At 39.4% G+C, this 24,849-nt stretch overlaps 1 protein-coding gene across 7 annotated transcripts in view; it reads left to right on the forward strand.

Moving 5' to 3' along the window:
- Positions 1-24,849, forward strand: part of L3MBTL3 (L3MBTL histone methyl-lysine binding protein 3) — a 117,526-nt gene that overhangs the window by 19,186 nt on the left and 73,491 nt on the right. For 4 of the 7 annotated variants that reach the window (XM_030853480.2, XM_060283714.2, XM_030853483.2 and 1 more), the window contains 8 exons: positions 2,399-2,514; positions 10,775-10,886; positions 11,261-11,335; positions 12,774-12,933; positions 14,079-14,211; positions 16,076-16,160; positions 17,766-17,857; positions 19,801-19,905. In XM_030853480.2, the coding sequence (XP_030709340.2) occupies positions 2,413-2,514; positions 10,775-10,886; positions 11,261-11,335; positions 12,774-12,933; positions 14,079-14,211; positions 16,076-16,160; positions 17,766-17,857; positions 19,801-19,905 (864 nt within the window). In that variant the 5' untranslated portion in view covers positions 2,399-2,412. The remainder of the gene's footprint in view (positions 1-2,398; positions 2,515-10,774; positions 10,887-11,260; positions 11,336-12,773; positions 12,934-14,078; positions 14,212-16,075; positions 16,161-17,765; positions 17,858-19,800; positions 19,906-24,849) is intronic. The other 3 variants (XM_030853488.2, XM_030853489.2, XM_030853490.2) reach the window with 3 other exon arrangements.

Here is a 24,849-nt window from a genome sequence, read left to right on the forward strand (position 1 = left end):
GTGTTGCACTTTGAATGGATCCTTTAGCCATGCATAATTTTGTAACTGTAAGCATTGGTCATTTGGAAAAATCACTTCACTGAGTTATGTAGATCTTCCAAATGTTGACATATTTCATTATGAACTATTTTAAAAAATCATTCATGAATATCACCACCCATCTCCTTAGAAAAGTCTATAGCTTTGGGGAAGCTGTCAGGCTCATGGTGGTGGATACAGGTTTTCCAAAATGCTGAAATTGTATCATTAGTAACGAATGCTGTCAGTGTGACAGAATATTTTCCAAATATCCAAACTTGAATAAACATCGTTTTTTAAGTAAAAGTGGAATTCCATAAAAAAAAAAGCAGCTTGTTCAGCTTGCATCTCAAACAGTTCACAAGTGCTTTCCCTTGAGGCAGCCTTGGTATTTTGCCATGCCCGAGCACTTTGTGCATACTTCTGTTTCATCACACAGAATATTAAAAAGATATATATTCAAATATCGACGTAATAAAATTTATTATTTTACTTCATCACAGGTGGTTCTTAGTGAATCTGACATTTGTTTACTGTGAGTGCATGCTGCTGAAGAATAAAATGACTGCTACTGCAGCTGGGTACCACAGCTTCAGCAGTTTTATCCACTATTGCTTTGCACCATCAGTGTAAATATCAACATAGTGAAGAAGGCAAATAACGTGTTAATATTTTCATGAAAGTAATTTTGACTTCTTGGACCTTTCGGGAAGGTCTCAGGGTTCCCAGTACAATCCATGTTTTGCTTCTTATGTCTTTATGGTGTGATTTCACATGTTCCTTTGTCTCTGGTATTTCCTGTAAATAGACTTGATCACAACAGATTTGATTTAGTTTTTTCCTGGCAAGAATACTTCATAGATGGTGTTGGGTTGGTAGATATTCTTAGAAGGCATTGATGATCGTTGCTAGAGTCATTATTTTAATGGTTGCAAATGGCTATGTTTCAGTTCTATCATTCCTTCTCTATTTATTAGCAAGAATTTTTTTCTGAAAGGAAACTTCTTCTCACCAATGATTTGGTTACCCTGAGATACACTTTTTATCGATCTCATGCAATATGGGCAGGATAAGTCCTTGTTTATTTTTCCAAATAATAAGTTGGTTGGTTCCCTTGTATAATCAAAAGGTGATCAATGAGGTGTTCTTGGTTGGTTTGTTTGTTTTGAATATCGTTGTGAACTCATAATGATTTAAACTTATTTGATGTGTTTCAATTCACTGCAGCTAATGTCCTTACTTTGGCCAACAGAAGCCTCTTCAAGTTTGCTTCTGAGTCCCTTTGGTATGACCTCTGCTGTCTTTGATAGCTTCCTTGCTTTTTTATTTGACAAGATGTTCCAGGCTCACCTTGCACATTTCCTGCCACCTCTGGGAAGGCCTGGGAGAAATGGTATTTAGAGACCACAATCTGAATACTAGGCTGTTAATTACTATTGATTGGTGGTTGTTTCTAGAGTTTGTCAGTGGGCAAAGCTAGAAAATATGCATATTTTTTAAACATAAAATGCATCATGAAATTATACAGATACTTCCATTCAGATTTAGGACCCATTGATCTTCGATCACTTGTCAGTAACACCAACATAATTATTTATTTGTTTTATCCCATACCACACAGACAGTAGTTTCAGAATAACAATACTACCGCCAATGGATATATGATTACGAAAAAGTTTGTTTTGAAAATGAAAATGAAGAGCATTATCACAGTGTAGCTAGCCAAATTGGTTATCTTAACGTAGCCTAATTGTGTTTGCTGTACATTTTGAGACTGTTTTCCTGTTTCTCAGAACATCAACTTGGCAGATATTTCAACTGAGTTAAATAAATCAATTTCATGAAAGAATCAATCATACTGTATATTCATTGTATTGATAGAACAGACTTACCTGTCAAATTTAGTGTAGATGGCATTCAATAATGGACTGAATTTTCTTGTTCTTTTTTAAAGTCTAAATGGCCTCTTTTTCAACATTTTATACTGGATACTATCCTTTAGCCACATCTACTCTCTTTTGAATGTCTTGGGGTGGGGGGAACTCCTTAGAGGGTGAAGAATTCTATCCATATGTCATCATGATTTTTTGTTCTAAGTGAATATGCTATGAAACAGTGAATTCCTCTTCTAACAAAGCAAAAATTTACCACGGCACTTTTTGTTTAACCTAGAACTTTTATTAATATATTTTCTCCTGTAATTTACCATGGATTGCACTAGGAAAAATATGTTTGAAGCAATTATTTCTAAATCTCTGGGTATGGGATATTATGATCAAGAAAATTATGTAATTAAGGGAAATTGAAGCAATGACCACTAAAATAAAAACTGATTTGTGTGTAGAATATTTAAGTGATATGCCCTTTTTTCCTTTTCCAGGTTAAAAACAAATCATGACTGAATCTGCCTCTAGCACAAGCGGTCAAGAGTTTGATGTATTCAGTGTTATGGATTGGAAGGATGGAGTAGGTACATTACCAGGAAGTGATTTAAAGGTAAGCTGTCTTTATTACATAAAATTGTGTGTGTGTGTTTATTATTAAAATGAATTTGAGCACATACATGAAATAAGTATTAAAAGCATTAAGCATAGTGGCTGTAGTTTTATATGATGCTTGGTCCTCAGCATCTCAAGATGATAAACTGCTGGTGGTTTGGCAGAAGCCTTTGTCAACTGGGGTAGGGGACTTAGAAGTATTTCTGCAGTCTGTATGCATTTTGTAGAAATTCATGTATAGCTTCAAGGAAGATGGTTTCAGGTTTTAGTCTATCAGGATGGCCAATAAATGTAAAAGTGGTAGACTTAGAAGGTCTAGCTTTGTATATTTTTTGTAGTAATAGGCTTTGTAACTTGAAGGGAAAAACCACACTCCCTGTGTCCTAGTTTTCTTATTTTAAAACTGGATAATGTTAAAATATTGAATAAACAGGACTGTTCACCTCCCTTAAATTATTTATACTGTAAACTGTAAATATGGATTTTTGTGTAATCACTTGTTCAGAAGCTGGTCCTTCCTGTAAATGAGACTGCTTTTGTATAGCTGAGAACCCTCCTCAGAGAGCACTGCTTCAGTCTGCTCCTTTTCCCCAGCCCCCCAAAGCCACTCCAGGACCACATCTGCTGCACCCTGGGACAGGGTTGTGCAAGCACCCACCTGGAAAGTCAGCCACCCCACCTCTCATTTCTAATTTGCTTTTGCTCTGATCCTGTCTCTGGGACCTTGAACCTGTCCATGGCCCTTTAGACTTTGTGTTTGTACTTAGTCACTCAGGTGTTTGAACATCCGACCTCCCTAACTGGCCGTCTCTTGGCTTGCCTTGCTGATGCTTGGCGTTCTGGCCTGTTCTTGAATAGAAATTCCTGCCCCCTAATATTGACTTCTTGGAATCCAATCCCTTTTAGTGGCCACTTGACAAGTATCTGAGCCAAAACTGTTCTAGTCCATCCTCAGTGGTGAGATTTGGACAGTTCACCTCTTGTTGGAAAAATACTTAGATTTTAGTTGGTTTAGGTTTAATTAAGTGCAGTGTGCCAACACATCTATCTGAGTTTAGTTTAACCAAAATATTGCAGTGAGGTTTAGTGAAATATGGAAAGGAGATTCGGTTTTTAGTTTTAGTTCTGTGTGACCTTGAACAAGTCAGTTAATCTCTTTGGGGCCAATTTCCTCTTTGGTAAAATAAGGAATTAAATGAATGCCAAGGGTTTTATCTTCTCTAACATTCTCCAAATGTTCATCTGGATTAGATATGATGGAAATAGAGTGCTGAAATTTTTGAGAAAGAAAAACTCTTCAAGATTCTGATTGTGTCAGCCTAAATGAGCTTTGTTATTTAAATTCTAAGTTTCACAATCTTTATCTGTAAAATGGGGTTATAGGATCTATGTCATAAGCTGGTTATAAGGATTGAAAAACATAATATATGTAAAACACTTAACAAATTGTATCTTTTCTTGCTTTATGGTATATTATGTAAACTGCCTTTTTTTTATTGCTTCAGCGTCTTATTTTTCTTGTACGTTTTTATTCCTTCTGAATGGCTTATTTTTTTTCCCATGTAGGTGGATGATGAAATTTATAATTTTTGTTCAGTTAGATTTTGACAGTAGAGTGAAGTCTCCATCCCTAAGAAATTTAGATTGCCTAAAGGTTTTCTAAGCAATGGATTTTAGGAATTAACCTATTACTTTTATAAAGGTAATCAGATAATTAAGCCACTTAGTGGGTATTATCATCTGGGTTATTTGATTTGACTTTTAGACTCATCTAATTACTTGGGTAATTGCCATGTATCCAATTCACTTTATCTGCTGTTGACAGATACCCTATTTAAAAAAAAATTAAAAAAAATTTTCTGCTTTATAACCCTTTTTATCTGAGGAGATTCAAAGACTAGCTAGTTGCTTATATTGCTTAGGATATCTGACTCATTTGCTCCTCCTATTACAATTTGAGCTGCCTAAGAGAACTGATTAAGCAATTGATTTTTCATAATTAAGTTATTGGAAAGAACTTTGAATAAATCATGCAGTTTACTCTCCCGCATCATGCTCTGCCTATTTGACACTGGAAGCTTCTCTTTTTTAATGGGCGAAGGCATGTGGCTTTCTTAATGTGCGATCCCTAAGACAACCCAGCTGAGGTTAATTCAGCTAATACGTAGAAGTTGGTTTCTTATCATGGGAACAGGTTTTAATATGCTTCAGTTTATTGCCTTTTTTTTTTTTTTTATTGCCATTTTGAAAGAACTTTTCTCTGTAAAAGCCTCATGACTGCTGGCCAGTCAAGTGATATCGCTCTTCTGCTTAAAATCCTTTAGCAGTTTCCTGTATCCTTCGTGATAAAGTTCAAACCCCTTAAGTTTACCACAAGAATTTTTTGGTGGTCTAGCCCCTACTTTCCTCTCCAGCTGCATCTCATTTCACTCCTCTGTGCCACCCTGTTTCCAGCCCAGCCAACTAGCTCACACCTTGGTCCCTTTTTACTGGTCCCTGTTGCTGGCATCCCCATTCCCCCCTTCACACTGGGCTAACCAACCCTTATATAGAACAGAGCACAAAATCTCCTTATTTGGGTGCAGTAGCAGAAAGAATAGAGAATTTATTCTCTGGTGGGCACTTAACCTATGTCTTTTAATTCTCTTATTTAACCCATTTGGGGGAGTTTCTGTCACTGTTGTCAGTTTACAGATGGGGAAACAGAGGCCCGGAGTGTTTAAGTCACTTGCTCAAGCAAGGTCAGACAGTGCGTTACTGGCAGAACTGGGTCTTAAAACCAGGCTTTTCTGATTTTAAAACTGATTTACTTACCACTACTATTCTACTAGCAAGAGAAACGTTTTCATATCAAAAGAGATGAAAGGGAAATGTTACAGCAGTTTAGAGGAGGTATTATGTTAGCTGGAGGGATCAGGAAGGCTTTGGAAGCAGATGTCATGTGAGGTTGAGGTGCCTGAAAATAGGTGGGAAACTGTGTGAAGACTTTTGGGGGCAGGGATGGGAGGAGGGAGAGAAAGGGGCCTACAGAAGAGGGGCTAGCATCCAAAAGTATAGTGTTAGGGAAGAACAACAAGTGTCCACCGGACCTCTTGAAAATATTGTAGTCATTAGCAAGACATTTTTACTTAAACAAACTTTGTAAACTTTACCGTTGCCTAATTTGTTCCTTTAAAATGCAAATCTGTGTTTGTAGATTAATATCTCAGGGCCAGCTGGAAGAACAGGCAGGCGACTAAGTGGTAAGGCTTGTGGAAAGATGCATGGTAGGGCTTGCTGTCCCTAAGCGATTCTCTGCCTAAACTTCTTATGATTTCTGAAATTTATCTGCAGAGAATTATTCCTCTGGGTTATAAGGATTTAGTCTTCCAGAGTCCCTCAGTAAAATGTCAGTACACTCCTGAGAGTGATAGCATCTTATCTCAAAAGAATGGTTGCCACTTAACCAAGAGCAAGACCCAGCACCAGTGATGCAGAAACCCAACTGGAAAATTCACTGCGCTCTTATTGCAGGGTTTTGCCTTGTCTTGTTTGACGTTCAGAACAGTGTAGTTACTAAATATCTTTGTCCTTGAAACAGATTGCTAAGTAGAACTCCTATTTCAACACTGAAAGTAATGAAAACAGTAATCTCAGCAGTGTCTTTTAATGATCTATTATTAAAGATAGGCACAAGGGCTTCCCTGGTGGCGCAGTGGTTGAGAGTCCGCCTGCCGATGCAGGGGACACGGGTTCGTGCCCCGGTCCGGGAGGATCCCACATGCCGCGGAGCGGCTGGGCCCGTGAGCGATGGCCGCTGAGCCTGCGCGTCTGGAGCCTGTGCTCCGCAACGGGAGAGGCCACAGCGGTGAGAGGCCCGTGTACCGCAAAACAAACAAAAAAACAAAAAAACAAAACAAAAAAAAAAAAGATAGGCACAAATAGGCTAAAGATCCTTTGCCTCTATAAGCAAAAATAAAGAGAATGAATCAAATAAAAGGTAGCTTAAGCCAAGACAAACAAACGAAACCTTTTCAACCCCTTATATATTTCAGGCGTAATTGTTTTCTGATTGACCTACATGTATCCACTAACAGAAGTTACAGTGTCAGCTGATATGCTTGATTTGCTTAATAAAGCCCTTTTGTAAAGTTTATAATTTTGACATTCTTGATTGTAGAATGGAGTCAGTTGCTAATTTTTTATAGTGCTTTTTAGATGTCTAGGTTAAAAGAACTAATAACTTAAAAAAAAGTGATTTTATCAAGTTTCTATAGTTGCAGCACCATTCATAAAAGCATTACCAATTTCAGAATTTGAGTATTTTATTGGGGAAAAAAATGTTAGGAAATGTGTCAGTCTTTCTGGAATTTCATCAGTGGAACTCAGTAATGTTAGCAGCACCTAACTAACAGCCTATGCGTCCAACATTTTTTACAGTAGTAATATTGTGGAAGACAAAAAAATTGAGATGTCAAAAAATTGATCCCTGTGTCTTTTTTGCATATGATAGGATACTTTAAAAACACTTTGAGGTTAATTTTTTATTATAAGTTACAGGTGTACACTATAGTGATTCACAGTTTTCAAAGGTTATACTCCATTTATAGTTAATATAAAATATTGGTTATATTACACATGTTGTACAATATATCCTTGTAGCTTATTTTATACCTAATAGTTTATACCTCTTAATGCCCTACCCCATGTTGCCCCTCCCCCCCCACTGGTAACCACTAGTTTGTTCTCTATATCTGTGAGTGTGGTTCTTTTTGTTATATTCACTGGTTTGTTGTATCAATATTTTTTAGATTCCACATATGAGTGATACCATATAGTATTTGTCTTTCTCTGTCTGACTTGTTTCACTTAGCATAATGCCCTCCAATTCCATCCATGTTGCTGCAAATGGCAAAATTTCATTCTTTTTTATGGCTGAGTAGTATTCCATTGTGTGTGTGTGTGTGTGTGTGTGTTTTATATGTATATAATATATAGTATGTGATATACATATCTCCCTCACATCTTCTATATCCATTCATCTGTTGATGGACACTAGGTTGCTCACATATCTTGGCAATTGTAAATAATGCTGCTATGATCATTGGGTTGCATGTATCTTTTCAAATTAGTGTTTTTGGGTTTTTGGATATATTCCCAGGAGTGGAATTATTGGGTCATATGGTAGTTCTATTTTTAGTTTTTCGAGAAACCTCCACACTGTTCTCCACAGTGGGTGCGCCAATTTACATTCCCATCAACAGTGTAGGAGGGTTCCCTTTTCTCCACATCTTTGCCAACATTTGTTATTTGTATCCTTTTTGATGATGGCCATTCTGACAGGTGTGAGGTGATATCTCATTGGGATTTTGATTTGCATTTCCCTGATGATTAGTGATGTTGAGCATCTTTTCATGTGTCTATTGGCCATTTGTATGTCTTTTTTGGAAAAATGTCTATTCAGTTCTTCCGCCCATTTTTTAATTGGGCTGCTTGTTTTTTGGTGTTGAGTTGTATGAGCTGTTTATATATGTTGGATATTAACCCCTCATTGGTCATATCATTTGCAAATATTTCCTCCCATTCTGTAGGTTATCTTTTCCTTTTGTTGATGATTACCTTTGTTGTGCAAAAGCTTTTACGTTTAAATAGGTCCCCCCCTTTTTGGCCTTTATTTCCTTTGTTTTAGGAGATAGACCCCCCAAACTATTGCTATAATTTATGTCAAAGAGTGTTCTATGTTTTCCTCTCGAAGTTTTATGGTATCCAGTCTTACATTTAGGTCTTTAATCCATTTTGAGTTTATTTTTATATATAGTGTTAGAGAATGTTCTGATTTTTGAAATAAAGTAACTTTGGTTAGAGTAGATTTTTAAATATTTTTCAGGGTTATAGGATGCCTTTGAGAATATGATAAAACTTATAAACTCTATCCCCAGATAAATATATATGTGCCCTTGGGCTTCCCTGGTGGCGCAGTGGTTGAGAGTCTGCCTGCCGATGCAGGGGACACGGGTTCGTGCCCCGGTCCAGGAAGATCCCACATTGCCACGGACTGGCTGGGCCCGTGAGCCATGGCCGCTGAGCCTGCGCGTCCGGAGCCTGTGCTCCGCAATGGGAGAGGCCACAACAGTGAGAGGCCCGTGTACCGCAAAAAAAAAAAAATATATATATATATATATATATATATATGCCCTTAACCATAATTTTGCATATATTTCCTGAGATTTATCAACCCCTTAAGTCCGTCCATGGGTCCCTGGCTTACGGGAGTTAACTGTTTCCCTAAGTGCACTGCATCTTTACTTTGTGCTTAGACTGTAGGTCAGTTACTGGCAATAACTATCACGAGGGGGAAAAGATAACTGGAATTAAGTGTTGTGATGTGGGAATATTACCTTTTAACTTTGAAAGTATTGGAACCTAAAACTCCCAGGTGTCATAGGTCTGAATTTTGATTTGAAGATTCCACTCAGCTGTGTTCTCTTTCTCAGTGTTTGAAATGCCAAGGTGTAGTTTAGCAGCAATTTGGAAATTTAAGCCACAGGACACTTTCTGTGTAATGTAAATGTTTTGTGCTATTTCCCACATTTTGTATTTGTCAAAAAAGTTTAAATTAGCATCAGCATATAATAAAAGTAAACTTACTTACCTGGGCTGATGCCAGTTTTTAAAAATTTTTCATTCAGAATTGATTTTCTGCCATAGTTTTTAACATCATTAATTAATAATCATGATGGCTTGGCTTTTCTACTCTTGCCCAGTAGATGGTACTGTCAGCTTTATTTTGAAATATTCTGGTTTCAGAGTTGGTCATTTAAAATTTTATTTTTTTTCAAAAAGTAAAGTTATTTTTAGCTCTTTCCCTTCCAATTGACTTTTTACCACCTCCTAAACTGACATTTTTAGGTGAACCCACTAGGTTTAGTATATACATGTTACCTGGGAACTTGTATCTGGAATATGGAATAGGGAGAAAACATTTTCACCTTCCGTAACTATGTCACTTGTTCAGTCTAGAAAGCTTTTAATAATTGTAGACCATGTGCAGAAAATTGTTTAAGGTGCTATTTTCACCTGGTGGAAAGAATAATTAGTTGTAAATTTTGCTTATGATGTTTCTGACTTGTAGTCTGAATCTAGTTTGGTAAAATAAATCATTCTGTTGGCATGTTGACCAAATAGATTTTTAGACTGGGAAGTGGAAGGCCTTATTTAAATACTTCATATTTGCATGCTCATCTTTATTTCTGTGAGAGATCTAAAAACTTTAAGCCGAAAGTTTTATAATCCTTTTGAATTTTGAGCTTTCTGGCTCTTCATCCCCTGTCAAGATTAGTGGATCCCTAATGTCATTCTGTTTTATGGAAAAACAGAAGGAATACAGAATAACTTTGACCTTCATGAAAGTGAGAGTAAACCTAGCTGTTTCAAAGAGAATGGGGCCCCTGCACACAGGTAGTGGTTAAAAGTCTTCAACACGTAAACTGTATGTCCAGCAGATTGCAGAAGAATACTTGGTTTGAGGCTCTCCATGAGGTGAGAGGAAATTTTCAATATTTGGGGTCAAAAATGCCCATGAAATCAAGATGCCCTTACTTTTTAGTGATAAAATTGGCCTGAAGCTAGTAAGCTTATTCACATCTCATAGATATTACCAGTGGTTTAGTTTAGGAGGACTAGAAGTGAATGAATATAACAGAGAATTCTAAAGAGCAGTGAAAGAAAGAGGAGGTATAGGGCCGGGGGTCCCATGACTCATGCTTAGCCTTCCTTCCTCATATCTTGGAATATGGGGATAGGGACATGCAAGTCACAGTTTCTAGAATGATGATATTCCTGCTCTTTGAACTAGGTGAACTTGGGTGAGACAAGTTGATTCCTGGGAAAACAGTAATTCTCCTTTTACTAACTTTGATCATCAAATAAGCAGTAATATGAAACAAGAAAAACAGTCTTAGCAAAAAAAAAAAAAAAAAACAGTGTTTGAAATTATAAGCCATATAAGTGAGCTGGCAACTCCATAGGACAGTGCAGGGGTGGTTGTTTGTATCCTGAAGAAGTTCTTTGTTGCATTGTTCTATTCCCCCTTCCTGAAATTCCAAAATTGGTAAATGCAAAGGGCTTAATAGTGGTAGTGGGCTTTTCTGGATATAATTGTTGAAATTAACTTTATAAAAACGTAGTTCATTTGCTTAAAGACTACATGTGCCAGCCATTAAATGATGACTTTTCTGAGCACTTTTGTAAATTTTGCCTCTTTCTACTATTATCGCTAGTTCCGTGTAAATGAGTTTGGCGCCTTGGAAGTTATTACAGATGAGAGTGAGATGGAAAATGTTAAAAAAGCAACAGCTACCACAACTTGGATGGTACCAACTGCTCAAGAAGGTAAGAACAGGTCATCTGCATGGTCCTTTCTTTTTTTTGTTTTTGAAGGGTTTTAATGTAAGAATATCTAAGGTTTTATAATAGGCTGGAACTTTGAAAATCCTGGGTGATCTTTGTGTCACATATTCTTAGGTAAATTTCTATGACGAAACTAATATGGAACCAGCTTTTATATTTTAAAATAACTATAAAGTGTCTTCTTTCTTTATGCCAGATCTGTCGTAGCATTAGGTTAATTGGAAATTATCAAGTAAATCCATGTTGTGATAGCCTACCCAGGTGATTTAGCCAAAAGCCTGCCACTTTTTTCTCATCTACTCCGATGGTTGTAACTAACACCTATATGCTGATGACTCCTAAATCTATATCTCCAGCCCCGACCTCTCCCCCGAGCTCCAGGCCCGTATTTCCACCTGCCTACTGGACATCTCCACCTGGATGTCCCACAGGTACCTCAAACTCCACATGTCTGAAATGCGATTCATTTTCTATTTCTTTCTCCCCTCCCCCCAACCTGCTTTTTCTTCTGTAGCCCGTAATATCAATTGATGGTAGCACCATCCACCCAGTGGACAAGCAAGAAGTCTAGGAGTCATCCTGAATTTGTTCTCTCCCAGCCCCATAGCCTGTTACCTAATCCTCTTGGTTTTTATTTCCTAAATACATCTCAGATCTGGCCTTTTCTACCTATTATCACTGCCACTGCCTTAGTTGAGGGCCTAATCACCTCTCACCTGAATTACTGCAGACGGGCTCCTAAAGAATCACTCTGCTTCTGATTTCCCCCGATTTATCCCGCACACCGAAGTCAGAGGACCTTGTGTAGATTGCTTATCTGACACTTCACCAACTTCTTATTGTCTCTTTAGCAAAACAGACAAAGATCTGGGTGACCCGCACCCACCTGCTTGCTTTGTGTCTTTGCTCTCTGTTCTGTTCTTTGTATGCTGTGTTCTGACAGGGCCAGCAGCACTGAATGACATAAAATTCTCCCAACGTATCATGCGGTTTCATACTTTCTTGCCTTTTGTGCTCATGCTGTTTCTTCTGGCTGGGATGCTGTTTCTCTCTTTGTCCAGTTGGTAAATTCCTCTTTGGCCTTCAAAACCCTGTTGAGGCTTTATATCAGAAAATCTTTCCTTGACCTCCCCCCGGGAAGGATGAGTCACTTCTTCCTCTGTACTGCCTGGAACTTGTTCATGCTTCAATTATTGCATGTATCACATTTTATTATAAATATTGGTTTTCTTGTCTGTCTTCTCTTCTAGACTGTGAGCTCTCTTGGGCAAGGTCTGTACTGTCATCAGTGTCTAGCGTAAATTGGTGCCTAATAAATGTTTGCTGAATGAATGATTAGCCTAACGATTCAAGCAAAAGGAAATGTGAGCTCCTAGACAATATGGATAATTATGATTTAGGAGATCTTCTGCATTAAAAGTAAAATAGAAAGATGTTGATTCAGCCCATTAAGTAAAAGAGTCACTCATCAAAAACACGATAGAACATAGATAACCCTTTTAAAATTTTGTCAGAAAGATACAGCTGTATAGGATTCTATGGATGGTTGGTTTCATCTTCTGAATTTAGTGACTAATGAAATTTTCTTCATTTTACTTTGAACTCTGTAGAAAAGGCCTTGGACAAGCTTTTGTTTACCTGTTCTGAAGAATTTTTTTTTGTGTTATGTAAATAATTTGAGTGATTCCTGTCAAGCCCATCCTCTTCTCCCTCCCAAGCGCTGTGTGGTTTGATCATTCATTCATTCATTCAACAAACATTATTCTTTTATTGTGTTTCTAACAAAATTATTAGAAGAAAAAGTCTAAATGTGTTTTGCAATGATTTCTGTCATGGTTTTAACTTTTTTTTCTTCTTTTCGTCTTCTAGTCTTTTCCGAGAAGACTGGGATGCCTTTCAGGTTGAAGGATCCAGTGAAAGTAGAAGGGCTTCAATTCTGTGAGAACTGTTGTCAGTATGGCAACGTAGATGAGTGTCTTTCTGGAGGAAACTATTGCAGCCAGAATTGTGCTCGGCATATCAAAGACAAGTAGGTTCTTGCCCCCATTCCATCTATAAAATGAGTTTTAGAGTCCAAGGTCCTGGTGCTTGGGAATACAGAGGTTTTGTGCTCTCTGATGTCTGTCATCCAAAAATATCTTTTTTCCCCCAGAGACTTTCCCTTTGGAGACACTTGGACCCTGATCCCACTACTGGACTGGTGTCTTTGGTCATGTCTGAACTGAGTTGTGCTGTTCACGTCCTAGCTGCAATACAACCTCTGCCTCTTTCTTTATAGCCTTTTGTTTACATTAATTTTATCGCTCCCCAGCCAAGAGTATTTAGATTTCTTTGGGCTTCATACACATTTTAGTGATACTCATGTTTGTGGAAACATACTTTTGTTTATATTTTGGGAGGTCTTAGGTAATTCAGCTAAAACTCCACAAATGGACTGAAGCTTCCCCTGACTGAGAATCCGCTGAATGGCCATAGTGAGTAGTGTGGCAGTTGTGTTCCTGCTGATCTCAGGATGGACTGAGGATTCCGAGTCAGGGCCGTCAGCTGTGACTGACGGTGGTGTGACTGCCATTGGGAACTGTCTGACGAGGTCAGCTTATCACCAACAAGGTGTATTTCCTGTGCATACTCGTATACTACAAGTAAATGACTTGGCATTTTATGTTTGAGTGGAGTTTCCCATGTGTTTCAGTCAGAACAGGCTGGAGAATTGTCTGTTTTCGTTAGCCACCTGATGTTTTACAAAGTTACACTTGGCCTTTTTCAGTTGGACTTGGCATTCTTAATAATGGCTAGATCCTTGCTTTAATTGCCCCTGAAGACTAGAATATCTCTAAATAATCGATTCTTTCATTAGTATGGATGGCAGCTGTGGAAGACAAATAATTTTAAACTTGTTAGAACCTGTTTCACCTGTAGTGCTGGTGCCCTTTTAAAATTATATCATTAATTACATAATTATAATAATTATATAAATTAATACGTAAGCTAATTTCCACTTTCTGTCTTGACAGTGTTATACATGAGGGTGGTTTGAAGTGTCTCTTATCTATGCTATGTACACCATTCTCCTGGTGGTTAAATGTTTTTTTTAATGAGTTTTGCGTTGCTAATCAGCATGCAGATATTTGATGGGTATTGTCTCCTGTCACTTTTTTGGGTTTATAAATTCAGCAGAGATCAGAAGGAAGAAAGGGACGTGGGAGAAGACAATGAGGAGGAAGATCCTAAGTGTAGTCGGAAGAAGAAGCCCAAGTTATCTCTGAAAGCGGACTCCAAAGAGGAGGAAGAGCGAGATGAGGAGACGGTTAGTATCCACAGGGCCGCGCCTTCGCGGGTAGCACCGCGGCCCAAGGCACCGGCTCTGGAGCCAGTTACCCGAGTTCACATGTTGGTTCCGTGACCTTGTTTTACCATCAGGAGGTTACCCACCTACCCTCTCTATGTCACTGTCCTCATCTCAAGGTGGGAGTTATAAATAGTAGTACCCCTTCCTCAGGGTGAAGAAGTAGGATGTTCTGGAATTTACTGCTGCAGTGAGAGAGGCACCAGGAGAACCTTCAGTTGCGCGAATGAATTTTAGATTCCTCTTGACAGCAAAATGCCAATCCCATTTTGGTAAATTGCAGACAGATCTCATAAAACGATGTGAGTAGGTATAAAATGGCAGATGAATGTCAGGTATATTTAGCTAAAACTAATTCACAATATGCTAATTAAAACATAAACATCCCCTCTCTAAAATATTTATTAGTAACTCTATATGAAAAGAGAGCTTTGAGGTCTCAAAGCATTTTCCTTAAGATCAATATTGAGCAGCGATGATTGGCTAGTCACTGTTTTAGGAGTTGGGAATGCAGGGATGAATAAGACAGCAGGAAGACAGGGCTTCTTTTCTCAGGGACATTACATTCTTGTTAAGGGGACATAAAATTAACAAAATAAACAGGGGCAGTATCAACCTGTGCTGAGCGCTATGCCGAGAATTACAATAGGGCATTAAGATGATCTGACTGCTTTAAGTTGGGTTATCAGGGAGGGTGGCTTGGACAATGTGATCTGAATGATAAGAAGGAGCCTGATGTAAAGTTGGGAGTGAGAAGCCCCGTGGGGCAGTGGAATTGCTAGGGAAAAGACCATAAGGTAAGAATCCGTGTAGCATGTTTTGTTTAAGGAAATAAAGAAGACAAGGTAGTTGAGCCTTGAGGGCTAGGGGAGAATGGAGTAAGAGGAGGCTGAAGAGTTCTGTGTGGTCCAGGGCTTTATGGTAAACCAGAGTAATGGGTTTGCACTTTATGCTGAGTATGATAGGAAGCCATTGGAAAGTTGAAGACAGGGGAATACTTTGATACGATTAATGTTTTAAAATGATCACTGTAGCTTTGACATGTGAGAGCAAGAGTAGAATCAGGGAAACCAGTCAGGAGTTTATTGCAGTGACTAAATAAGAGGGCTGTTTAAGACAGAAGTCGGCGGATTTGAGATAGATGCTAAAGGTAGGGTTGTCAGGGTGTGTGAGGGAAAGAGAGGAATCAGAGATAACCCTTAGCTTTTGGGCTTGAACTACGGACTGGCTAATCATGCCATTACTTGAGACTGGGAAGGCCAGAGTAGAGTATAGCATCTAGAGTCCTTTGGCCGTCGTGAGTTTGAGATTCTTATTAGACATCCAAGCGAAGATCCCAAGTAGGCATCTGGATACATGACTGTGGAGCCAGGGAAGAGGTCAGGGCTGGAGATATGGGTGAGGGATGTTTGGCAGACAGACGATCTTTAAAACCTAGGGAGAATGATTAGATAAAGAAGAGAAGGGGATTAGGTTGCAGGAGATGTCAGCAGAGGGACTGCGAAAGAGGGGCCAGTGAGGTGTGAGGGAAGCCAGAACAGAGTGGTCCAGGAGCTGAAAGAAGAAAGTGTTTCAAGGAGGTGGGAGCTGTATCTGTACTATAACAGAGTGTAATTCTTGGAAATGTTCTTATTTTGTAAGGACCTCAGGCCAAAAGCAACACAGTTCTCAAGTGACCTATATTCTTACTTTCTTTTAAAAGTTATGAAGTGAAATTGAAGAAGAGTCCAAAAAAAAAATAATGCTTTCTGACAGCTCTCTAACTTTTCATCGGTGCCAATTTCATGAACTTTTTAAAATCATAAACTTTTCTTCCTTATTGTAGGAAAACAAACAAGATGGAAGAATCCTGAGGGGTTCGCAGAGAGCCCGAAGGAAAAGGCGAGGTGATTCGGCTGTATTAAAGCAGGGTGAGTTGATGAAAGGAAGGTTTTATTTGTAACTTTATGAAGCTGAAAATATTTCACACAGGTACACATTTTAGTCTTAATTGTAATGCACACTATGGCAGTTAAAGGATCGTTTGGGGGTTCTCTTTGATTAAATTGTGTCAATAAAAATTAGAGTTTAGAAGAAGTAGATAAGGGGGAAAAGTGGAAATTAGCAACTTTTGAGTAGTGTCAGGGCAAACTTGAGACCACTTTCCATTATTTATTTTTCCATCCAGTAGATATCTTTCACTTACGCACTTTGACTAAAACCTCTGTTCTTATTCATTTCCTAAGGTTGTAGATTTTTAAAGTTTCCTCTCAACCATGACCTCCTGACCTGGTACCTTTTTTTTTTCTTTGTTCCTCAAGGAACACTTTATTCTCATGAGGAATCTAGTCCTTTATGCTCATGAGGCCCTGCCCTTCAGTACTTGGTGGATGAACTCGCTGCCTTATTCATCGTGGACCTTGGGTCATCTCCATAGAAGCCTCCGTGTGCCCCACTAGGCTGTATCCAAAGGAAGGACCTGCCACATCTGCCTGGCCGGTCCTCCACGTTAGGTCACTGTACTTTGCACAGTCCCGTTCTGACCTGCCAGCCACATTGTCCCTGCAGATCAAGGCCTGAACCCAGCGCTCCTCTTCCGGGTTTGGCTGCGTTCCTCGCTCATTCTGCTCTTAATTCCTCAAAAAGAGTTTGAGATATTTCTACCTGAGTCAAGCACACAGCCTAACTTTTACATTTGGGGGCAGATGACCTTCTATCTTATGTCACTGAAATTAAAGGGAGTAAATTCTCAGTTACTCTGCACTCTGCCTCAAAAGTGTCTTTATCCTGACTTTCCCTTCCCCTTCATTTCTACTCTCAGGGCTCTGGCCCTTCTGTGACCTTGTTCCTTCAGTCATTTCCCCCTCTTAGGTGTTCCTTTTTTTTTTCCTCTTCATGAGCTTCATCATTGCCTGTTGCAATCTCATCCCCAAAATACCATTCCCCCAATTTTAATACCCATCAAGCTGTTATACCCTTCCTTTCATTTTCATTTTTTGTCAAATTAATCCCAAATAAAATTGATATTAGCCGACTCCATATGTTTATCATTTATGTATTCTTTTGCTACTTCAATTTGGCCTTTGGCACCTTGATTCCCCCCCCCCTTTTTTTTTTAATCTTGGAGAAAGATTAACAGTCAGTCCCTAACCACTCAGTGCACTGACCTTTTCTCGGTCCTCAACTTCCTGATTGCTTAGGAAAAAGAAATTTGAGCATCCTGCTTCTAGAAGAAGCTCTTACTTGCTATAGCTTCCATGGTACCGTTCTTTCTTGGCTTCCTACTACATCTTCTTCATTAACCTTAAGTTCTTCTGCTTCTTTTCTCTACACTCATACCTGGATATACACACAGTTCACTTGTTAGCTCTCATTTCTTTGGAAGAGGAGCCAGGAAAAGAGATTGAGAAATACCAGCCATGAAAGTAAGAGAAGAGCCAGGCCTGGGGATAGTTAGGGAAGTGAGAGTTCATAGCGTACCACTCTGATTTCTTAGATTTGGAAATTCTGTCATTTTAGTTTCATTCGCTTTTCAGGTTTGCCTCCTAAAGGAAAGAAAGCTTGGTGCTGGGCGTCCTACCTGGAAGAGGAAAAAGCTGTGGCAGTGCCAGCAAAGCTGTTCAAGGAGGTACAGGCCCTTCTAGAAACACTGTCCATAACGCTTCCCTGGAATTGGTACTGCCATTTCTACTGTCTGTTTAGGAAACGTGACTTGGGATAATTTCTCAAACATATTATTTTTCATATGTGGAGGGGTGCCTCCGAGGGCAGCTAGCATTTATATGCACACCTTCCCCAGTGCCATGTGCGTGAGCACACCTCATGCACGCACACGCGCGTGCGTATGCTCTTTCTTCTCAATATTTACCAGGCTTTCTCACTGATTTTAAAAGGGATGTTTCTACTACTACTGAAAAACTAGTAGATGAAGAAGAACTAGCATAAAATTTCATGTCAACATCATGTCTTTGGGAGAATAAAAATGAGTTACTGTGGTTTACGTAATATCACAACAAAACATTGAAAGATGGGTTACTGTATAACTATGGAAAAATATTTTATCATGAGTGAGTTAAAATCAATAAAAGTAGTTCTGAGTGGGAACTGCTGTCTCTGGGCTAGACCACGGGTCAGTAAACTTTTTCCATAAAGGACAATAGAAAATATTATAGGCTTTATGGGGTATGTGGTCTCAGATGTAACAACTCAACTCTGTTCTTGTAATGAAAGTAGCTAGAGACAATACATAAATGAGTGAACATGGCTGTATTCCAATAAAATTTTATTTGCAAAAACAGGTGGTGGGCTGGATTTGTCCCTTAGACTGTAGTTTGCTGACCCTTGGTTTAAATGATTTAATTATATTTAATCATGGTATGTAAGAAATCTGCCATCAATACTTTGTTATATATATGTATGAATACAGAGTTTTTAAGAAGTGGTGAGTATTCAATAAATTTTTTTTTAAAAGTGGTGAATAGTAAATGTTGGGATGATTACATCTACATTAAAATATTTAATATGTAATAGTAATTGCATATGACTTGTTCTGTATAATTATTTTCTGCAACTTTGGTCCTTTGCAGAATAGACTTTTTTACAATTTTTTTTAAAAAAGCTTAAATACAGCTAATTACTTGAATCAGTAATACATTCATGTGATTAAAACATGAAGGCGCTATAAGAAAATTGTATGCACATATAAGCAATATATAGACACAAATCCTCCCCTCCCTGTCTTTAACCAAATGATAACATATGTCACATACTGTTTTGGACTTTGCTTTTTGTCTACCTTAGCTTGGAGATTATTCCATCTCAGTTCATCTAACCACTTCATCAGTCTTTTATACTGATGCATCGTATTCCATCTTATGTTTGTTCCATAGTAATGTAAGCTGATCACTATGGATTGACATATATGTCATATATGTATGTCATATATATTACATGAGTATGACACGCATATATGTGTCAGTCGGTAGGGACCACCTTAAATTATCATGGAACAGATATAAGATGAAATGCTATCTGTATGTATGGACTATATAATATATATACATGAGTCTTTTGGTAAGTAAATGCCTTGGTGAATAACCTCGTACACCTCTCCTTTAGCACATATGTGGCTATCTCTGTTGGATAATTCCCCAGGATTAGAATTGCTGAGTCAAAGAGAATGTTCTTTTTTATGGATATCATGCGATTGCTAGAGGTCGTACAAGTTTATGTCCCTATTAGCGATGTATGTGTGCATCTCTTTGCCTAGAGCCTTGCCAAAGCACTGCAACCAGACTTTTTGCTCTTTATCAGTCTGACGGGTGAAGTATATTTTACTGTAATTTTACTTTGTATGACTCTTATGGGGGAGATTGAGCATCTTTTTAAGTCGATAAGACATGTAAATTTCCTCTTCTGTCACCTGTTTATAGTCTTCGTGCATTTTTTCCATGAGATGACCCAGTGATCCTTTTCTTCTGGATTTTTAGGAGTTGTTTATGTATTTGGTTATATAGTCTTTATTGAAGAAAGGTGATCACTCACTAAAACTGCTGTCATTTTGCATTTTAGTATCAATCTTTTCCATATAACAAAAATGGGTTTAAAGTTGGCATGAAATTAGAAGGCGTGGACCCTGAGCATCAGTCCGTGTACTGCGTCCTCACTGTGGCTGAGGTAAGCTTTGCCTCATCTTTATTTTAAAAACAAAATAGTGATTATAGGGATTTAATAATGGGAAAAGGTGCCATTTGTTGAGTGCTTACTTTATGCCAGGCGCGGTGCTTAGCGTTTTGTAAATATTACCTCATTTAATCTTTGCAAGAACCCCTTCTCATCCCTGTTCTATAGATGAAGGAACTGAGGCTCAGAGAGGTTAAGTGAGGTATACAAGGCCACACAGCTTCAAAGTCGTAGAACCAGGATTTGACCCTTGGTCTGTCTGACGCCATAGGCTTTACCATACCATGTTCCTTAACATAAGGAACAGACCAACGGATATTTATATTAATTTCAGTATTTCAAGGTATCTCTTTGAAATTTTTCACGAAAAGATGTCCAAGTCAATTAGATATATCTTAGTCCAATATATTACTGAAAGCTCTTAGAATTTTTTTTTTCCTTTATGTGCTTCCCTCCTTGTTCTCTTCCTTGAGTCAGGGGTATGTATCTTTTAAAATTTTCCTCAAAGAATAAGACCATCACGTGTATTAGTTTTAGTTATCATAGTTTTCCTGCAGTGACTTAGTGGATTTGTAAGAAGTTTGGCTCCTACACAACACAGTCTCATCTGATAGCTGGATGATGACAGTCACCATAAATAATAACATACCGTTACATAGTGTGTACCATGGGACAGATGCTGAGCTGAGTGTTTTCCATGTATTAGCTTATATAGTTCTCAGAACAATTGAGATTTATGAAAACATTCAGTAAGTATAGACTGCTTTTAAGAAGTTGGCTGTAAAAGACAAGGGAAACTTTTTAAGGGAGGGGTGTGTGTGTGTGTGTGTGTGTGTGTGTGTGTGTGTGTTTCAACACTTGGTTTTCAAGGAAATTTATTTTAGTTTGTCTAGTTTTTTTTTTTATCATTACAGTAATGTTTGCTCATCCTGGAAATGTCAGCTGGTGTAAGAGTATATATAATTAAAAAACAGAAGTTCTGTGTCCACCCTGTTTTCCTCATTCTGTATCCCAAAGATAACGACACTTATGAGTTCATGGTGTTCCTTCCAGATGTTTTCTCTGCATGTAAAAATATGTATAAATATATTTTTCTCTTTTTTACATGTAAGTGATATACATAATATTATGCAACTTGCTTTTGTGACACTGTATCTTATATATTATATTATACATATATAATATTTTTAACCAGTGAGTAGTATTCCAGTTCACTGAATTGCTGCAGTTTACTTAATTGTTCTCATATTGATGAACAACTGAGTGGACTTCACTTTCTCATTATTACAAACAGTGCCTCTGTGAGCATCCTTTTATATTTCGGTGTTTTTGTTGGCTTTTTTTTTATTTGTTTTGTTTTGTTTTTTGCATAGTGAGTATGTCTGTAGGAGCCATCCCTAGAATTACCAGGTTGATAGTTAAGGATGTTTAAATTTTGATGCATATTGCTATTTTGTGCTCCAAAAAAGTTTATCAGTCGTTAGATTGTCACCAAGAGTGTACAAGAATTTGTCTAAGCCTAAAAGATAGTTTTTTCTTTGCTTTTTCTTGCTCTCTCCCTCATCCCTCCCTTTTTGTTGTAATGAGAAGAGACTGGCTAGAGAATGCTTGAATTCTGAAGAAGTCATTGGGGAGCAGAGGATTGGAAGGCTCAGAGAGAGCAGATAATTGACAAAGAAGGGATGGGAGAAGATGGGATCCAGAGTATATGAGGAGATCCAAGCCTTCGCCAGCAGGGGGAGTCTCTCCTTGGGTTCTGCAGGGGAGAGCAGGAAAGGATGGGTGTGGTGGGCGGGGGCAGGTTTGCCAGTTTGGAGGCAACTTCTGGAAGTAAAGCGTCAGCTGAGATTGACGATACAGATAGTGGGATTGGTAGCTGAAAGAGAGGGAGGAGGTTTAAAAAGGCCATTGTGAAGAATGGGAGAGGGAACTGGCCAGGCACGTCTAGAAGGATTGCTGTGCAGTAGGGAGAGTGCGGTAAACAGGTACATTTGATTCACGTTATTTATGGTAGTTATATTCCGTAAATACTACTGAACCATTGCGCTTAGGGGAAATACAGGGTTAGGTTCCTGGGAGCCTCTGGTCACAACATTCTCGTCAGCCGATCAGCACTAACCTTGTTTTATGTTTCTGTGTGAAGACAACCTGTATGTCTATTGTTGATTCCGTAACATTGAACTCATGGCCACCAGCGCTGTAACTTATGCCTGATGAAGCTTATCTGTTACACAGATCTTCCCTGTGAGGCACTTGCCGGCCTTCCTGTACTTAGGAACACTTCCTAGCACTTCAGTACTAGGCTTACGGGCGGTTTTAAATAGCAAAATCACAACAAAAAGCACGAAACATGAAAAAACGTGACACTAACTAAGTAGGTAACATAAAGGACACTTGCTCGTAGGGTGAGGTACGAAACACGAAGGCAGAGCATCTTGCCTTGTTCAGCCTCAGCTGGAAACTCGCATGATGGGTGAGTCAGAGTTTTCACCACTCTGTGCATGCCCATGTCCCAAGACCCCACAAATATTATTTTGGGGTTACAAATGTATGTTACCAAGGTGAATTTGCAAATACGGAAACCATGAATAATGAGGATTGACTGTGTGTCATCTTCTTCCCTTAGCACCAGTTCCTAGACCAGGTATAGGTGCAGACTGGGTGGATCCTTGAGATAATGGAATTTTGTCAGACAACATTTTAGGGCAACAATTTAAAATGTTGATAAAATATTTTAAGTGACTGCGAAGGAAGGAGGCTCCAGAGAAAGGAGGATGCTAGGGAGAAAGTAGAGGAATCAAGGTGAGATGCTAGAGTTTTCATTGAGATTCAGAAGGAAGTGTATCGGGAGTAACTGGGTTAGCAAACTGAATGGATGTGTTAATTTAATCGTTGAAAGGCAGCGCAGTTTCTGATGGGACAAGATCCATGGGAGAAGAGGAAGTGCAGGGAGAAAGAGCTGCAGTATTGGCTGAGTCACCCATGTGCCTGGTGGAACTACTCAGGATGGAAAGGAAGAGAGTGAGCCAATGCTTAGTGTGATGAGTGACAAGGGATGTGTGGGAGGTAGTGTGCAGGATGATGAGGGCGAAGTGGTGCAGCCACAGGGCACAGGCCTCAGAGGAGCAGGGTGGAGAACAGGCCCAGGAGCGTGGTGTGGCCTGAGGCAGGAGGCCACGCTTGGGCCTCGGAGGGATGGAGAGTAGGAGAAAGAGCAGCCTCCACTTGAGGGAAGGCTTCAGAGGGAAGAAGCAGATGTGCCTTTGAGCAAGGAAGTTGAGGGTGGAGGAGGCTGTTTACCAAAGGGTTTCAGAGGGCGTGAGCTATAGTAGAGAGATTACAGGGGGAGTAGTGGGAAGTTGACAGCGCATGGGGCAGAAGCTCAGAGCAGTATGACCCTGAAGGATTGAAGGGATAAATTACTGAAGGGGCTTGTTTCTTAGGCATTGACCAGAGACAACTGAGGGTAAGGCAGGGTGGGCCTGCCTAGCTCCATGGATTGTAAGAGAAGCAGCCCCTGAGCTCCTCCTTGGCATGGGATGGGTGGGGGGCAGCCACCTACCCTTCTCGAACGATTGTGCTTCTAGAGATTCCAGTCTCGGCTCTGCAGGGTGTTCTTATCTCTCTGGGGGGAGTCAGCTTATTTTCACTTTTATATATGTAGCATTAATACCTTCTATTTTTTAATTTTTATTAATTTTTATTTTTTTTTTGCGGTACGTGGGCCTCTCACCGTTGTGGCCTCTCCCGCTGTGGAGCACAGGCTCAGTGGCCATGGCTCACGGGCCCAGCCGCTCCGTGGCATGTGGGATCTTCCCGGACCGGGGCACGAACCCGCGTCCCCTGCATCAGCAGGCGGACTCTCAACCACTGTGCCACCAGGGAAGCCCTACCTTTTATTTTTTTAATGCTAATATATAAGATAAAATATTTAAAAATCCATCTTTCCCTTTTGCCTCTTCTTTCCCACTTCTCAAAACAAATCATTGTTAATATTTGGCATCTGTCCTTCCAGACTTTTTTTTTACTGTGAATTTACATATATATGTAAGTATTTATATAAGTGTGTGTGTCTAAATACATATACTTTTGTGTGTGAGTCCATGTATGTATTTATGTATGTATGTGTGGGCATATGTATACACACATAATAACATACATATACCCACAGAAACATACATAAATACATACATGGACTCACATGAATATAATTTTTCTCATAAACTGTGACTCACTCTGTAAGTTTGTTCTGCCACTTGAATTTTAACAGTATGCCCTAGAGAACTCTTCATGGCAGTAACTGTACAGCTTCCTGATTACTTTGGGATTGTGAATTGCCCTGGCTCCGTGCTCTAATCTCAAGCTTCTTGTTAGACTTCTGCAAGGCAGGTGCCCTGGAGTGGTTAGAGTCTGATGTGGCGTGTGGTTCCACTTGAACACATCTGCTGTGCTAGTGGGAAGGAGACTGAGAGGCTGAACTGTCTTGAGAGCCCAAGGCCAAGTGTGACCCAGCGAAGGCCCCAGAAACCTACATAACCTTTTTTTTTTTTCAACTGAGAACTCCCCCGAGTGGGGCCCTAATTTAGGCAGATACGTGGCATCAGCATTCGGCATGCATTACATAGAGGGAGTTTTCACTGGATTCCAGGGAGCCTGTCTCATCTGAGTATGAACTGGGGAGGCTTTTCTTTCTTTCTCCCCACTCTGCTACTAGTGGAGAGGAAAATAAGTTGACTTCTCCCCGTGTCTGCACCAGCCATGGTCTGGCTGGATATTGCTGTGTGTGGAGCTTTATAAAGGACAGAGAGCTAGCACTGAGCCAGTGCACAGCAGGGCACCCACTCTGGCACCCTGCAGGAGCTGTGCACCCTGTGCTGCCAGCTCTCCTTGGTAGCATGTGCTTGTACAATGTAGGGAGTGAACAGAGGACTTGTCTGC

The sequence above is a fragment of the Globicephala melas genome, chromosome 14, assembly GCF_963455315.2.
Source record: "Globicephala melas chromosome 14, mGloMel1.2, whole genome shotgun sequence".
NCBI classification, from domain to species: domain Eukaryota; kingdom Metazoa; phylum Chordata; class Mammalia; order Artiodactyla; family Delphinidae; genus Globicephala; species Globicephala melas.